Source organism: Arvicola amphibius, chromosome 17 (assembly GCF_903992535.2).
Source record: "Arvicola amphibius chromosome 17, mArvAmp1.2, whole genome shotgun sequence".
Taxonomy (NCBI): domain Eukaryota; kingdom Metazoa; phylum Chordata; class Mammalia; order Rodentia; family Cricetidae; genus Arvicola; species Arvicola amphibius.
In genome coordinates, this window is record NC_052063.2 from 8,782,223 (window position 1) to 8,800,542 (window position 18,320).

The following is an 18,320-nucleotide window of genomic DNA, read 5'->3' on the forward strand; positions in this document are numbered from 1 at the left end:
ACTGCTGAGTCATCTCTCCGGCCACATGATATGAGGCCAAGAGGCTGAAGTTGACATTTTCTTGAACCAAACATTAAGCTTTATACAACGACATCAATTAGTGGTAACTTCTTTTTCTAGTTATAACTTAATGAGAGGCTTTCCTCAGAAGCGGAGACTTAGAGAGATTACTGGTGTCTTGCAAAGCTCTTGTTTTTACAAACAGGAAGTTGATTATCAATAACGCCACGGCTCCACTCGCTTTATCGCAGTTCTGCGGCCAAGCTCCACCTACCTTTCTGAAACAGGATTTCAGCTTCCACCTCGTGCTCCTCAGCCGCTGTTGCCTTGCAGAGCTTCAAGGCCATCTCAAAGAGGTGAAGGCCAGGCAGCCACTTTGTGACGTCCTTCTTTTTGCTGCTGGAACACACCAGCTTAGACAACGTGTGTCCTAAAAGCAAAACAGTTGGGTAGGGGCAAAACAGCAAAGCCTTCAGAGATTGGAGCAAGCCACTAAGACAAGGGACTAATCTCACGGTAATGCTGGGGCTGCCACAGTTCCGGGTAGCAAGAATGCTTAAGAGAGCCACGTACCCAATTCATCAGGGAGCTAAAACAGTAAACTGAGCTCTGAGCAATCTCCAATGTGCTGTCTTCTTTTTAAAACAACAATAGTCTTCAAAAGTTCTCAACTTTTCATGGTGCTTCTAGAACAACCTCCATGTTCCTTGTTTGTTCCCAAAGTAATTTTAATATTTATTTATTTATTATTTTACATCCTGATCCCAGTTTCCTCTCCCTCTTTTGCTCCCAGTACCCCCTCCTCACCTCTGTTTTGTGCCTCCCCTACCCATCTACCCCTTCCTTTCTATTCAGAAAAGGGCAGGCAGGCCTCCCATGAGTATCAACAAAACATGGCATATCAAGTTGCACTAAGACTAAGCACCTCCCCTTTTATTAAGGCTGGACATGGCAACACAGTATGAGGAATGGGGTCCTAGAAGCCAGCAAAAGACTCAGAGACAGCTCCATGTTTTTAAGAAGCAGCCGTTACCAGAGAAACATCTGGAAGTTGTATATTGTTCGGTATTAATAAACTTGCATATATTAATAGGCAATAGTTTTTTCTGTTAAAAGCACTGGTTACTCATTATGTAATCTGTCATCATAACTGTGTAAGAAAGTTCCTTACAGGCAAGGGCTACATGCCACACTCCGTAGGAGCTCTCATCTTCAATGACTGCATGGAAGGATTACTGAATGGAAGAAACATCTTTCTATATGGCATCAAAGACTGACATTTATCAAAAAAATATTTCCTGTAAGTTCAAGTACTAGATATAAACGAGAAGAAAAGAATACTAAGAGATAGGAATGTTAAATGGATCCCACATGCCAGGTACCATCTCGTGAATCCCACATGAACTGCATTGTGATTCACAGCTCTGAGCGGGCAACATTATACCCAAGGTCACATGGTCATGATTTGTACCTAAAGCAGCCTGGACCCATGGCCCACACCTAAACTACAGCACAGTACCCTAATAGTGAGGTCGTGGAGCTGTTGATTAACCGAGAATAGAAACAGCAAGGCAAGTAGTTCAAATATCACGAACTACTTGATATTTCAGGAAGAAAAACTGCAAGGCACTACGGAAGCAGAAGAGAGACCCGGTCCATCCAGATCTTGGAAAGGTCTCAGGAAACTAACAGACAACATGGTTGTCTTGTAGGTTGGTGGGTGACAATTTCACCCACTTCTGTTTCATAAATATAACCTTAAAGCATGCTCTTTCCTGTCAGAGGCTATCACAAAGAATAAAAAAAGGAAGTAGCCAAATCTGTGAGGCCATCTAGACTATAAAGAGAAACTGTCGAGAAGCTAGCTGCGGGAGCTTCATAATATTGAAATGTTCCTTCTCCCAGAAAACACCAACTCGGAAAAAAAAAAAACTGTTGTGGAACTGACTTTGTTTTGACAGAAAAGCGGCTTGTGGTTTTGTTTTTAAAGGCTGTATTTAATATAATATAGCAGAAAGCAAGCTGTTCAGCTTCAAATGCGTCTACCAAGAAGCAACAGTATTGTCATTGAGTGGTGACAGATCTTCAAGATTAGTGAGTCAGAAAAGCTGAGAGCAGATTTGATTTTGCACACGCTGCGCTTTGAGCTCACACAGAACTCAAATGTCCTAATAACACAGACAAACTGTAGGCTCAGAATATAGGGAAAATCGCTTGTGTGTGGTCACTGGCCGAGCTGCAAGGAGTCTCAGAGGCCAGCTAGTTGTGCTAACTCCATCAGATAGGAGACTTCCAAGGGAGAGGGATGTATTACTGAAACTCATCCCTCAGTGATGCTACTGAGAAGGGATCAAAGGAGGAGAAAGAGGTAAGGGGAAGATTTGGGAAAGATGGTACCTTGAGTATATGCTCGCTGGCCTCCCTTTGCCAGTCCAGTCCTACTACTGATTCTCTTGGTGAGCAGTTTCTGGTAGAGGAGGCAGAAGGGTCCTAGAAGGTAACAGATTACAACAGAGAGCTGCTACCAGCTCTCTGCTCCCTAGGTAAACAAGACCCTGAGAAATGGGGGCAGGGAGGCTTAAGTCAAAGATAAGAGATGGTACCCTAAAGAGAGCCCAAGGGGATGTTTGTGAGTCCCAGAGAAGGGAAGCTGAGCCTGGCTGCCTCCTGCATTTCCCAAGAGGTGTCTGACAATGCTGACTGGCCATTGTTATTTCCCATGGAGACTCAGTGGGAGATTGAGACTCTTTCAGGTTGACAGAGAGCCAGCAGCACAGAGAACTTGCCTCTCTGACCATCACAGGCAGACTGTCATAGCCGGACCTGAAAACTAACAAGCAGACAAAGAAGAGTGGCCCAGGAAAGAAGTGTCAGCAACCATCAAGAGGAAGATCAAATGTGGCTTCTAGATAGCATGCGTGAAATAAAATAGATTGAGAGCAGGACAACAGAATTACATACATACCTACAAACATATGACAGAATTACATACATACCTACAAACATATGACAGAATTACATACATACCTACAAACATATGACAGAATTACATACATACCTACAAACATGACAGAATTACATACCTACCTACAAACATATGACAGAATTACATACCTACCTACAAACATATGACAGAATTACATACATACCTACAAACATATGACAGAATTACATACCTACCTACAAACATATGACAGAATTACATACATACCTACAAACATATGACAGAATTACATACATACCTACAAACATATGACAGAATTACATACATACCTACAAACATATGACAGAATTACATACATACCTACAAACATATGACAGAATTACATACCTACCTACAAACATATGACAGAATTACATACATACCTACAAACTTATAACAGAATTACATACATACCTACAAATATATGACAGAATTACATACATACCTACAAACATATAACAGAATTACATACATACCTACAAACTTATAACAGAATTACATACATACCTACAAACTTATAACACAATTACATACATACCTACAAACATATAACAGAATTACATACATACCTACAAACTTATAACACAATTACATACATACCTACAAACATATGAGCCTACATAGAGATACAGGTTACCAGCTAATTTTGAGAGGGTGGTCAAGGCTAAAAATATTAATTATTAAGACGTTCCATTAGATTAGGTTTCCATCATAAATTATATAAAAAGATAGAATTTTAAGGGAAAGATGATAGACTGTCTAGCCCAATAGTATCCACACCTGTAAGTGCTTACCATGGCTCCAGCTCTGAGCCAGCATTTTCTCATTTACTCTTCTGTGGGGGAGAGCCACGACTCTTCCCTACATGCTTGTGTTCTCTTCCATTTCTATGTTGGAAACCCCCTCCTCAGGAGGCTGAGGAAAAGGGAAAGATCAGACTTTGCCTGGTGATTAGGAAAGCCAAGCCCTCGTGAATGGGCAGCGTTGAGTTACGTAACAGCCTGGAGGGCTAGTGTACCCTTCCTATCACAGAAGGGCCAGTGAGGTGCCAGCTGGGATGCAGATGTGCGCTCACTGGACATTAAAACTTGACTTTGGTCTTCAATTCTCCAGAAACAAAAGCAATAGAGTTCTACTATCTATAGACTACCTAGCTTAGGGTACCTCAGGGCAAGTGGGTCATGATGGCCTTGGTTCTGACATGAGAATTACAAAGAATGACACTCTTGAGATTTTCACATAGGTATCCAGCCCCAAAGAAAGAACAGAGGTTGTGAAAGGGCAAAAATTAAGCAAGAAGAAATCCTCCCCAGATAGAAAAAAAACTTGCCTGCAGATGCCAAGGGCTCAACTGATTTCTAGACAGAGGAAGAGGAGATTTGTACCCAGACATGTGTTGATGAACTTTCTGAAGGACAAAAACAAAACAAAAAAAATCTAACAAGGTTTTGGGAAGGAAGGACAGATTTCTTGCCAAAAGAAAATAAAAGTTAGACTAACACTGTGGTCCTCATTTGAAACAATGAGAGTAGGAGTAACGGAACAACATCACCAAGAGATGATACAGAGAAAAGGCCACACCCCAGGATGCTCACCATGGACTGGTCAACAACCACAGCAGAACTGAGACTGGGAAATAAAAGACAGATGAGAAGACAGGGAGGGGGAAGGTACCAGTGTTTTCCCAGTGGCAGGAGGTCTATTACCAGATGTTACGAGTTGTAAATACAATGTCTCTAAGAGAAAGAAGAAGAAAGAGTTTTTTTTTTAAATCCCCATTATCTAGTCCACATCACAGGAGCCGTTTATGCCACAATAAGTACAGAGCATTAATATAAGAGGTGACTTATGAAAATAGAAGACTTCATGGTAACTAAGAAACCAGAGAAAGAGAAGGAAACGTGGGAGGTCACAGCACCTGGGGATCTACAAGTTGAGGGTCCAGTGCCAAGGAGATGCAGGGGATGTAGACATTACCAGGTCCTAAGTGGCCCAGACAAGCAAGATCAGTAACGGACATTTTAGAGTTGCAATTGAGCCTTGATCAATCAACAGTGATTTCTCTCATCTAAGTCTAGAATAAAGTGGGACACGGAGTTAACGGGAGTCAAGGGAGGAAGAGCAGAGGGGTGGAATCCATCCTTTAAGAGCCCAGATGCCCAGGTGTCAAAAGGGTACAAGGTATACCAAGATAGGTACAAGGTGTACAAGGATAGGTGATTGTTTTCTTTTATACATCTGTCTGTTTAGATTCCTACCGGTTAATATCTAAACATATTAACCTACTAAAGGTCAAAAGGAAAAGGTGACCTCAGCAATCAGAGTATGGATGGTCTAGAGAAGAAAAGAGGCCCCTCTGAAGCCAGGATCCTGGGAGCCAGAACAAGGGCAAGAGGCTGGGATTTGGGGAAAGGTGGGGCTGCTCTCTGGGCCCAGGCGTCAGGACAGGGCAACTGGCTTAATACCTGGCCTGATTAGAAAGATTTCCCAAAGGGGCTTTCCAGGAGAGCGCAGCAGACATGCGCACCTTTCTTTACACTGCCTAAAACAACCACGTGTTCAAAACACCTGGTGTTCAAGGTGGTCTTAGCAAAGAGCCACTGCTTACTTAGCATGCATCGTGGTGAGATGTGGAAACTGTCTTCAAGACACCCCGATTCACAAAAACTCAAAGACTTTGGCAATTCCCACATTTACAGGACACAGATTTGTTGCTTAAAATGATGCAAGTTACTAGGCTTCAGGAGAAAGCATGCCATTATCATCTGCACAATGAAGATCATGCTTTTTCATGGGCATTGTTTTTAGAGATACGGGCACTTAGCAGCATCAGGGACAACCAGAAGACATAATGCACCGTTCTATACGCCTCCCAAAAACCTTCCTCAGTGTGACATGAGTGTGGAATAAATAGTTGTGATTTAGAGAACAACAACAAAAAAGTGGTATATTATTTAGGAATGCACCCACACTCTGGGTGTCCATGATTTTTTTTTCAATAAAATAGACTGTGAAAATAATCTTGTTACAGAGACTGGCTAGCTGGGTAAAATGCAACAGTCCACAGCAGAGCGTTTCGCATATTATGACTATTACGGTCAACCTCACACTTGATTTGTACACGAAGATCATCCTTGTACCACAGAATCTAGCACGTGGTGAATGATCCAGACCTATTTAAGCATGTGGAGCCTGGGCATTCATCAGACTGACCCGTCAAGTCATGATACGCTACTTGAAAAGTCAATATAGAAGCAAGGCAATGGTGGTGCATGCCTTTAATCCCAGCACTCAGGAGGCAGAGGCAGGCAGATCTCTGTGAGTTCAAGGCCAGCCTAGTCAACAAGAGCTACTTCTGGAACAGCTAGGGTTATTACACTGAGAAACTCTCTCTCAAAACACCACCACCAACAAAACAAAACAAACAAAAATGCCTATAATACTCTAGGAAGGTAGATGTTTAAATGTTCTTACCAATTCTCAGTTTTATTTTGGCCAGTAACATGACATGAGGAAGGTAGATATTTTTCAAAGGCTGTAGTGGATTTGCATAGTCAGCTTCTGAGAGAGGGAATTCAATTGTCTCTCCAAAATTTAGCATCTAAGAGAGAAACAGTGGCCTTAGTCTCACAGTGAGGGAGAAGAAAAAATGGCAGAAAAGTACATTCCCAAGTTCATGGCCACTGAAAGCATTCCTACCTGGGCAATGAGGATGCTGTGTGCTTGATTCAAGAAAATTAATTTGTCCTCTTTTGAAGCCCCTTGCTTGACTTTTTCAGCTTTGGTTAAGTCGTCCATTAGAATGAAGCTTCTTGCCAGAATCAGCCAAGATCGAGGAGAAAGGAACTCACTTCCTCCCAGCAAATGGATGATTTCCTATTGAGAGAACACGATTCTGTTTGTGTTTTCCAGTTCTCTGCTGAGCTGTGGCCATGATACCAGGTGCACATTCATTAGGGTTGAGGATCCCCTCCTTTCGATCCAACCGGGATGTTCCCTAAACACACGTGTGTATGCTACACTGTCTCGGGTACCTGAAGGTTTCTGATGATGTCTGCCTTTAAGTGTTTTTCCTGCAGACCCAGGATTACGGCTTGCATCAGGAACTCGGCCAGGCACTCCGTGTCCTCTGCACTTTTTGCCTCCGTGCACACTTCATTGATGAGGCTCAGACAGTCCGCCATGTCGTTCTCTAAGGCAGACAAGGGCGAACATCGAGGTACAGGAGAAAGCAAGAAGGGTATGCGTATAGCGTCCCCAAAGATCAAAGAATAAGAGGACATTCAAATGGAAAACAAATAGCTTCCATGAAAAACGGAGCAGGGAAGTGTTCTAATTTGGGTGAAAGTGCTTTAGTTTAGTCCAATGCTATCAAAGTAATGTTATTACATGAAATGACTCCATCTGGAAGGTAGAAAGAGATATGCAAATAGGTAGGCACACAGCTAGACAGCTATCAGTCACTGTGGGAGCCTCTGTTTATAGATGCCAGGCTGTCATCTAAGACTATGACATCGCTCACCGTCAGTCTGGCAATGAGTCAGGTAGGGACGTATGTTATCTCCGCCTTCCGGAGAGGAAAGGGAAGTAAAGAGCCATGGGAGAGACTGAGCAGGGTGGGGGGAGGGACTTGGTAAGGAGGGGGCAGGTCAGCATTGGAACCCTTCATGGATGGCTCATCAGCTCTATGCTAAGAGCTGCGCAAATGTATTTTGAAATCTCCTTGTATTTTTTTAAATTAAATAAGTAATAAATGGGCTGTTTGCTCTGATACAGAGCACTGCGAATTATCACTGTTTTTGTTAAACAACCTGTATTCTAAATTCTGGAAAGAGAGCAAGCTAGAAGGCCATGAGCATTCTCATAGACATATCCCCATACAAGCCTGTCCCCCCCATGTCAAATGAACCATAGAAGACATTAGCTAAGAGAATACCTTTCATGATTCCGACACCACGAATCTGTGCAACAAACGCATTCACGAGCATCAAGCGGCACCTCAGCCAAAGGTGAATGTTGAAATATTCCCGGGAATTCAGAGAAATGGGGTCTAAAAATTCGTTGTCATCTTTACTTTCTGGGGTCTAAAGAATGTCAAAATGACGGTGTTAGCTTCCCATTGGACAATGCCAGCATTCTAGCCTAAGGCTGAGCATGAACAGAGAGAAGCACCCAAAAGCATTTCACAGCATCGCATTTTAAATTAAGCAGTTGTTCTCGAACATTCTAGAAAACATAGGATACGTGCAAATGAAACAAGTAAAATTACCCTAAATTCCACAACTCTCTATTAACATAATATACCGCATTTTGATCTGTCTTTTCTCTCTATACCGCTACTCAAAAACAACTTTGCATGCAACCAGAGATGGCTCGGAGGCTAAGAACACTGGCTGCTCTGGCAGAGGACCTACAATGGCAGCTCCATGGCAGCTCACAATCACCTATAACTTCAGCAGAATCCAATGACTTCATCTGCCTTCGGCTGGCAACGCACACACATGCTGCACTTATATGCAAACAAAACACTCATACACCTAAACAAAAATTTTAATTAATAAAACAATTTTGCAACATGGGATATTTTTTGGTTTTGTTTTTAATTATATCACCAGCAGTCTCTATGTCATCAAAAGCCTCCATTTAAGGGATGAAAAATGGTAAATTCAGTGCTGGGTACCTATTCTGGGCTATTAGTTTGCTGAGTATGAGTGATTTCATTAGCAATGCCTAATATCACAAGCAAGCTTCTGTGTGATGAATACTTTTATGCAGATCCCTGAGCAATCTTCTCTTGTTAAATTACGCATTCTCACTCAGCCCAGTGACACAGCTCGTGACCAGCTGCCCAGCAGACGTCAGACCCCATGTATGGGGAAGGTCAAGAGTGGGGAACTCCAGCGGGAGAGAGGATGAGTGTCCTTGCTGCTGCACCCAGGTAATAAACACAAAGGTGGAAGGAAGAGTGGGTCTTGGGAACCCACTCTGCTAGTGGGGACCATATCAGGACTCACCACAACCACACACCTGAGTGAGCTCTTGGCGATGACTGTATCCACCCTCACCAGCTCACCAAGGAGATCACAAAACTTCTGAAAAGAATTTAAGGGCCTCTCTCAATAAAGGGCATAAGTGGGACTTCGACCCAGACCCCGGTCTTGCGGTTACTTCTCCTTTACCATTGGGCTTCATCCTGGTAGCTCATCAGCTTCCCGCTGAGCCCTTAGTTACGGTACGCTGTGTGTTGCAATGTGCACGGCAAGGATATTACGGGCATACGTACAGAAGTTTCCGGAGAGGTGGGGCTCTCTGAGTCCTCCGGCGTTCTTTTTTTAAAAACCTTTGAGTCCTGAAGAAGCTTGAGCGTGGAATACACAATAGCAGCCCTGAAACGGAGGGAAGGTTTGGACTGTGACTAGTGCAGCATTTGTATGTCTACAAGTGTCTACTTCCTACCGACACTTTGACAGCCCCAGCCACCCTCAGAAGGTAACTAGGTGTCCCCGTCATATGCCCAACAGCACTCCACACTGTAGACCCTCTGCTTTACTCGTGACACCTTTTAAACACAGCGTGGCGTTCTAAACCACGTTCTAGTACAGTCGCTGAGGCACAAAAAAAAAAAACTATAAAGTCTTCTTCAATAAAAAGAAATGAATCAAAGTATAAATGAAGGAATGTTTCCATGATCTCAAACAGATTAAAGGCAAAACCCCCTACTTCTGCCCCCTGCAGCCAAACTTATTCTATTCCAAGTCTTTGGCATTGCCATTGCTCCGGATCTTCAATGAACGCTATTCCATTTATCAAGTTCTGCCAGTTTGACCCACAACAACCCATTGTCTAAGACCTCCTCACACCTGCATCCCATTTACCTCTGTCCAGGCCATTTCTACCGCCGGGATGGAGGATCAAGATCTGTACCTAGTTCATCTCCTATTCTTGCTCTCACCCCCAACAGTTACAGGAGACTCCTCAAGATGTGACTGGTGTGACCCACACCAGAGACCTCCCTGAACTCTGAACTTCCCTTTTTGGATTGGATCCCAAGAATTCTGGTCTAGCCATGGCTGGCTTCATCCATGTTCACGGATGCTCATAAGAAAGCTAGCTTTGTCCATAGGTTCTCAGAATGTGTGCTATGGAGGCTCAGTTTCCAGACTGAAATTTAAGGAGGTTTATGTTGTTTGGCAAATGCATCACATTAATAGATTGAAAACTGTGTTAACACAACCAAGGAGCCAGAATGTTCCCCTTTCTTTCCATAACTTATAGAACATGTGACTGGCCATTTACCACCGACCAGATGCCATATTATGGTAGTTTTGTGAATTAAGTCATACACTACCTCCCCACCCCCACACGCATATTATGAGTTCAAGGTAAGTGCTATTACTGCCTCAATTTATGGAGTAGGAAATTAGCATGTGGAAATATTAAATAAGTTGTCACACGGCTACAAAAAGAGGAGTCAAGGTGGAAATCCAGAGACAACAGGTTCTGGAACTTTTAGCTTGATTGCTCTCTCTCCTTCTCTCCCTCCATTTACCCTCTTCCCTCTCTCTTTGTCCTAACCAGTTTGATATCATTGGTCACGCCACGGTGTTATTTATCAATATTGCTGTGGGTGACACTGTGTCTGTACTTGTCATCAACATCAAATGTTCTCTTGATCCAGCCCAAGTCTTTTCTCCCGTGTTCTACTCAGGACATTAATATTACACACTGGTGTGTTTTCTTTACCTTTGGCCTGCTTATTTATAAAAATGGATGGTCTGTTTTTGCTACGTGAGTCATGCTAGTCTTGTACTCGTTTCTTTGAGTGGCATTCCTAAGAAAACCATCAAACACTCCCATGCTCGAGGGACATGGTGACCCTTCCTCTGTTCCTTCCTTTCTCTGTGAGCACTTCCACGCTATTCATGATCCTGGCTCATCAGCCAAGGTAGGTGCCTGACTCCAGCAGTGGGCACAAAAAGCAGCAAATTGGATCAAATAAATTTAGCATGTAGGCTGAGAGAGATGGGCTGGGCATTCCCGAGGCATCCAGCCTTGTCTCTACCCATCTTTCCCTCCTTTGCTAAGCCAATCAGAAAATTGCCTCTTTTGTTCAAGTTGCTCCAAGTCAGAATTCTGTCCCTCGCCAATAAGTAACATTAACAGATACACGCAATCTCAATAATTTTATATTTTGCCAAAATATATTTACATGATGATGCTGATGTGGGCACACATGTGCCGTAGCATGCGTGTGAGGTACAAAGGTCAACTCTGTGGAGTCGGTGCTCTTCTGCCTTTCTGTGGGTTCTGAGATGAAACTCAAATGGCCAGGCTTGCACACCAAGTATCCATCCAGCCAGCCCTGTGATATGTGATTTTCTCCTATTCTTTAATAGCTGCTTACTCCTCTTCCCTTCTTCTATTGCTTTGTGTCTTTGCTACAGTAAAATTTTTCTTTGATCCTCCACACCAATTGGAAAAGTACATATCCCATATCCTGGTTTAGATTTTTTAACAGCCGTTACTTTTAATGATTTCAAAAGCATACTTCTCGACTAATCCATTTTTTAAAACATCATTTCTCTATTTGTCAAAGGCAGGGAGAATGAGATAAAATGTGGACGGTGAAGAACTCGGTGCTCTAATCGCCCTTTCTCCTCCACACCTGCGTGGTTGCTACCTCTTAGGGAGCATCTCCAGCTTGATATTAATCGCTGCCTTTTTAACCCATCAGGTTTTTCTGGACTCGGTTCCAACACTTGCATTCAGTTATGCACGCGTCTGGCCTGAGTATAAACCATTGTCATGCCTACCACTGGCCGCTTCAGCAGAACAACTGTACCCATTCCTAGGTTTATAAGATTTCGCTACGTTGTTCCTTCAGACACATCCTTGGGGCAGCTGCCCAGGCAGGACTCTGGTTGATGAGCCCCTTCTGTGATAGCTACTTTCAGGGTAGGAGCCATGGCTCTTTCTTCTTCTTCCCCTGCTGCCCCTGCTGGGAGGGGCATGTATTCATTTTCATCAACAGGTACCTTTTAAAAATAAATTTCCCTGAACCTCATTATTAAGCTTTGTCTTCAGTGCTTTGCTAAGGTTATTGTGCCTTTCTGAACCCTTTGGGTGAGAAACTGAAGAGACTACAGATGAAGAACGCTTGCTGCTCCTACGAAGGACCTGCCTGCGGTACCCAGCTCTCACAGTGGCTAACTCCAGTGCCAGGGGATCTGCTGCCCTCTGTTGGTCTCTGTGGGTACACACACACACACACACACACACACACAGGTAAAACGCTGGCGCACACAAGGAGCAATACCACGAACGATCTGATGGGCTCTTTTAATGGACAGCCGAACCGCAGGCGTTATTTCACTTTGACGAGGGGATGAAGATTTCCCGGGTGTCTGTGGACTGGTTACGGCTTCCTCTTTTGGGAATAAAAAACAAAGGCATGGGGAATTGTCTTTTGCCAGTAGTATCTTTTAATCCATGCTTTCCAGTGGCGACAAGTAAAAATGTCATGACCTATTTACTACAAGCACAGCTGGTGGCTACAAGCTGTTTTGTCTTCTGGTGCTGGGGTCACACCCGGGCCTTGCACACTCCAGGCTGATGCTCAAGCCTCCCTAGGGCCTTGGACTTTTCACGCAGGCGCTCTGCCACTGAGCAACAGTTACCTCCCCAGCTCTGGTTGCAAGCATTTCTTGCACGCACAAAAAATGAAATATTTTACAGATTAAATCAGTTGACATTTTTCTTTGAACTCAATTCTAATTTGATAAGTTTTTAGAGCTTCAACGATTTAATTATGTTTTCTTCTGTTGTTAATGAAAGCTTTTAATTTCAACTTTGTATAGCAAATTTTCAGGAATTTGTACACAGGGGGGAAGGAGTTCAAAGCCCACCTGTGTCATGTTTTTATCTGTATGATCTCGGGAAGTGCAATTATCGATCTCTTTATAAAATGAGAATGATAACAGTTCTAACCACATCAAAATGAATGATTTTGATGATTAAATTAGGATCCGTTTGTTCAAAAATACACGCTGGGTATCTATTTCGTGCCGGGCAGAAATCTAGGAGCCATGGATACAGCAGCAAGCAATACAAACCAAAGCTCCCACCCACCAGGCCCTGGCATTCTACTGCAGGGGGATGTGCTTAGCAAACACGAGCGAGCTCTTGGCTTCAGTTGTCTATTGATTTGGCAAGAGAAATAGTAGAGGCCAAATTTATTGATTTTATTTATTTTTACTAACTTGTTAAGCAGCTCTCCAAGCTGTGAATATTACACTCCTAAGAGTTTGCTGGGCCACTAAGACATCTGCAGCATTGTAGTCTACCTACTTCCTAAGGCGTCCTTTGTGATTAACGCTACTGCTTTTCATTTGCTATAGAAGGAAGCGAGCAAGAAGAGCAAGGAGCCTAGCTTGGCCTCAGTTTACCTGCGGTTAAACCGTGGTCCCTCGCTCGATCTCCCACCCTCGAGGCTACACACTTTTAGGGCACAGGATGGTGCTTTCACAGCCACCACCTCATCGTAGGAGAAGGAAGGGGTGCCCATCCATGGGCTCTTCTGATTTTAAAGCCTGGGTTCTGGCTTTAGAGAGAAATGAGCTATGAGGTTTGGAATATTGATAACAAAGAAACTACTAAAACATAGGACATACCAGTATGTCATAACCCACTTAATGCTGTTTAGTTGCTTTGTTTTCTGTTGCTATAATGAATTATCTGCAACTGAGAATAAAAGTATACTTAGTTCAGTATACTAGACCAGTGGTTCTCAACCTGTGGGTCACAACCCCTTTGGGGGGATTACATATCAGATATTTACATTATGATTCACAACAGCAGCAAAATTACAGTTATGAAGTAGCAACAAAATTATTTTATGGTTGGGGTCATCACAACATAAGGAATTATATTAAAGGGTCACACATTAGCAAGGATGAGAACTGCTCTTCCTTTGTCCACCCACCCTTGGTGGGTGTCATCAACTCGTGAGGGCTTCCTGATGCATTATAACATCGTAGAATGTCACAGGGCAAGACAGAACGAGCCTTCACCTGCTCAGGCTTATTTCATACAAAGCCACTAATGCCCGCATTTAGGACTCTACCCTGGTGACCCCATCGAATGCCAATTATCTCTCAGAGGAGCTTGTATTGATGACTTCCTTGTGGCTATGATTAAAAAAAATACCTCGAGAAAAAGCAACTTCAGGACAGACAGGCTTTATCGTAGCTTACAGTTGTAGGGGATACAGTCCCTCTGGAAGGGAAGGCAGAGCAATGGGCAGGGCAAGCATGGTAGCAGGAACAGAAAGCTGGCTGACCACACTTTCACCCACAGAGAGTGAGCAGAGATCAAACAAGAAGCGGACAAGGATAGAAGGTGCCAAAGCCCACCTCCAATGACACACTTCCTCCAGCAATATTCTATATAACCTCCCCAAAGACCACGAGCAACTGAAGGCCAAATGCGCAAACACATGAGCCTATAGGGGACATTTATCACTCAAGTCACCCCAGAGAGACATTGTTAGCACACACCTCAGAGGTTACATTTCTAAGACATCATCTCCAGGGAGAGACATTTAAACAACAGCATCTGCACAAAGGAGAATTGCTAGTTCCTCCCCAGCAGCCAGAGAAGTGCAGACAAGTCCAGAAGTACGACCTGTTCTGGAAGTCTCAAATCGCAAGGAATTTCAGTTTGGTCATGAAATCAAAGGCTTGGATGTTTTCCCATTTAGACCATCAGTTAAAGACCAAGGAAAATAGGAACACACATTTGCTCAAACAACATTAAAAGGACAGTGTTCTGAAAGAGGGTGCAGAAGGAGAAACAGTGTGGAAAGCTTTGATCCCAGTTATTTCTTATTAACATTCATGACAAAAATGGCCAGTTTTTTTCTCATAAAAATCCATGCAGCTTGCTCTACCTGTCACCCCAGGGGAAGCGCTTTTCAATTTCCTTGACACATAATTTTATTGGAAGTATCAGGAGAAGTCAGGCTGACCATCATTTGGAAAAGGGATTGTCCAACGCTCTCAGCAGTGCTCCAGCAGAAGCATGTGTGGGGGTTAAGTTCATGAACGAGAAACCTCACTCATCTTGACAGTGACCTTCCCAAATGAAAACCCCACTCCACAGAGGCAAAAGCACCAAAGGTTTTTCAGGTTTTCTTCCCAGGGGCCACATTCAGGTATTTAATGTAGGAGTGTTCTGATACACTGGCGCAGAGTTGACATACGTCTACCGTACATCTGCCCAGTCTTCAAATTAAAGTTCTTTTATGACAGCCCTTTCCTGGGTATCTGGCAATTTCTCATTCTCATTCCTTTCTCATTTAAAAAAAAAAAAAAAAAAACACTCATCACTCACATCCTCTATACCACAAGAGCAGAGAATATCTAAAGACAGGTAAAGAATGACCAAAAAGTGCGTGTGTGCGTGCGTGAGTGTGTACGTGCGTGAGTGTGTACGTGCGTGAGTGTGTGCGTGCGTGAGTGTGTGCGTGTGTGTGTGCGTGCGTGTGTGCATGCGTGAGTGTGTGCGTGTGTGCGTGCGTGTGTGTGTACGTGCGTGAGTGTGTGCGTGCGTGCGTGTGTGCGTGCATGTGTGAGTGTGTGCGTGTGTGCGTGCGTGCGTGCGTGCGTGTGTGCGTGCGTGAGTGTGTGCATGCGTGAGTGTGTATGTGCGTGTCTACGTGCATGCATTTGTGTGTTCTAGGTTTGCAGTTGCTCTCAGAGATACAGTCTGAGGAAAAGGGCGCTACTGGAAATCAAATATTAAAAGTTTCTTCATCCTTCAAACTTTGACAGGGGAAATAATTTGTGATTAGTAGTAACAGTCTAAGCCTAAGCCTAAAATTAATAAATTTTCAAAAGCTACCACAATCTATGGCATGAAGATGGCCATAAATGTAATAGCACTGTAAACTACCATAGTCCAACTTTGATCTCAACACTGTTATTCATGTTATTCACTCCTAAAAACTACTAGTATCTGCAAAATTATTGGGGCCCTCTAAAGGTACCATCAACACTTATATCTGAAATGGAGTTAATATTGACTTCATTTTAAGACTAACTCATTACATACTAACAGAAATAATACATTTTACACACAAAACATATTTTCCAAAACATGAATTTAGAGGCTGCCATGGCTTTATTTGTTGTCAGTCCTAATCAAGGAAAACCCATTTCTTTCCCTGCTGGCACATCAGTCTATTGTCCCATTTTATTTTGATTAAAGAAGGAAAACTCAGCCTCACACAAGGAGACTTTTTCTTTTATTTATGGGTGTGTGTTTCTGTGTGCGGTATGTGAGCACATGTTTTTGACTATACATGTGGGTGTCCAGATGTGCGCGCATGTGTGCACACATGCATGCGGAGGCCAAAGGTCAAAGTCTTGTGTCTTCCTCTATTACTTTTGAACCTTATCAACATGAGTTCTTTTACTGAACATGGATCCGTTGGCTAGGGTGGCTGAGCAGCAAGCTCTGCGGATCCTCCTGTCTCTGGCTCCCTCCCACCCCAACACTAGGCTGCAGGCACCTACCACCAGGCTTTTACCCAGAGATCTCTGCTCAGGTTCTCAAGCTTGCATGGCAAGCACTCTGTCCTTGGAGCCATTGCTCCAGCCCCAGCTGGCCTATTTAGATAATTACATTTTTCTTGGATAGTTTCTTAAATGTGTGTACCCATACAGAATCTTGTACAGCACACTGATGGTTTCCTACATGTGAGCCTATTGGTCTGCTGAGTTCACAAAGATTTTGAAATATTGAGCACTTGTCTGGAAAACGCACTGTGTGGATACATCAATTATTGAAATACTTAATCATACAATTAAACAATATTCCCGTGAATACTGTCACTCATACACCAAACGCTCATGTTCATGTGACAGCTACATAGTCTCCAAAATTCAGACGTTCAAATTTTATCATAGAGAACAGATACTAGCAGATCTGTTCCCAGAAACAGCACGATCGTTTTCAAGAAAATGTCTGCCAAATATCCCAAGCTGAACAGCCACAGTCTGTCAGTTGTTTTTTCAAATAAAGATGGTCTTCCCTGAAAAGAGCATCTTGTTCAACTCTCAGTTCCATCACCCATGTGTTCCTCTGAAAGACAGCCATCAATACTGGTATGCTGCACAGATACCCAGACGAACAGCTCACAGGAGCTCCCACCAGCCTGGGAACGTCTTCTCTGCAAAGATCCCAAATGCCACAGCTCCTGCTTCTTCATCAAGGGCACAGTAAGTACCGCTGGCTTTAATCTCTCTCTCTCTCTCTCTCTCTCTCTCTCTCTCTCTCTCTCCTCTCCTCTCCTCTCCTCTCCTCTCCTCTCCTCTCCTCTCCTCTCCTCTCTTCTCCTCTCCTCTCCTCTCCTCTCCTCTCCTTCTACCATGTGGGTTCCAGGAATTGAATTCAGGTCGTCAGTTCTGACAAAAAGTGCTCTTACACTCTGAGTCATCTTTCCAGAAACCAGCTGGCTTTTATTTTTGTTTTTAATTGCACATGAGCAATATTAAAGACTATAGCGTCATAGTTTGTTCCCAATTCCTTGATTCATGCTGAGGAGTCAGAGGTTTTAGGGTAGCTGTGGCAGCACTGATGCATAAGACAGTGAGTCGGGTGATCATGTGCTAGTTCTAACAGAATCCTTCAGTCTTCGGAGCCCCACCTCCAAAGGTCTCCAACACAGCCAGCCACCAGATGCCCTGAGAACCTCTACGCCACAGAGCCGATGGATGTCCATGACTGCTTAGAAATGGAAAAAGTACCCCCCATTCTGTCTCTAGAGAAAAATTCATACACAGCATAGATAAGCCGAAGTGTGACTCTGCTGAGCGCATCACTGGGCCTTCTAGAGAGAGCGTGGTGGGCTCCTACAAAGCTCCGCTATGTCCTGAGAGAACAAGAAAAGGAGCTGGTTTGTTTGATGATGTCTGCTGGATGGTGGCATTTGGGTAAAGATTCCTACACACTGAGTCTAAACGTCCTACCAAAACAAAGTTGCAAGTTACTGATCATTCTTTTGTTGTTGTTGTTGTAGTAGTAGAAGCAAATCTTGCCTTTATATTTTATTATTTTTTTATTGAGCTATAGATTTTTCTCCAGTCCCCTTCCTTCCTCCCCTCTCCCTTTCTAACCACTCCCGTGACCCCCACACTCCCAGTTTACTTAGGAGATATTTCTTTCTCACCTTTCATTCTCAGCGGCTCATATGAGTGCTGGGTAGACGGGGAGTGGTGGGCCCTAAAGGCAGCGAGCACAAAACCTGACCGGCAGTAACTTGCACTCTCTGTTACAA

General features: G+C 43.5%; 1 protein-coding gene across 1 annotated transcript in view; it reads right to left on the reverse strand.

Annotated features, from left to right (window-relative positions):
* Positions 1-18,320, reverse strand: part of Cfap54 (cilia and flagella associated protein 54) — a 281,209-nt gene that overhangs the window by 79,092 nt on the left and 183,797 nt on the right. The window contains exons 52-57 of the mRNA XM_038314435.1: positions 9,267-9,369; positions 7,920-8,067; positions 7,018-7,175; positions 6,683-6,859; positions 6,458-6,584; positions 275-430 (exon numbers count right to left, since the gene is read on the reverse strand). Coding sequence (XP_038170363.1) covers positions 275-430; positions 6,458-6,584; positions 6,683-6,859; positions 7,018-7,175; positions 7,920-8,067; positions 9,267-9,369 — 869 coding nt within the window. The remainder of the gene's footprint in view (positions 1-274; positions 431-6,457; positions 6,585-6,682; positions 6,860-7,017; positions 7,176-7,919; positions 8,068-9,266; positions 9,370-18,320) is intronic.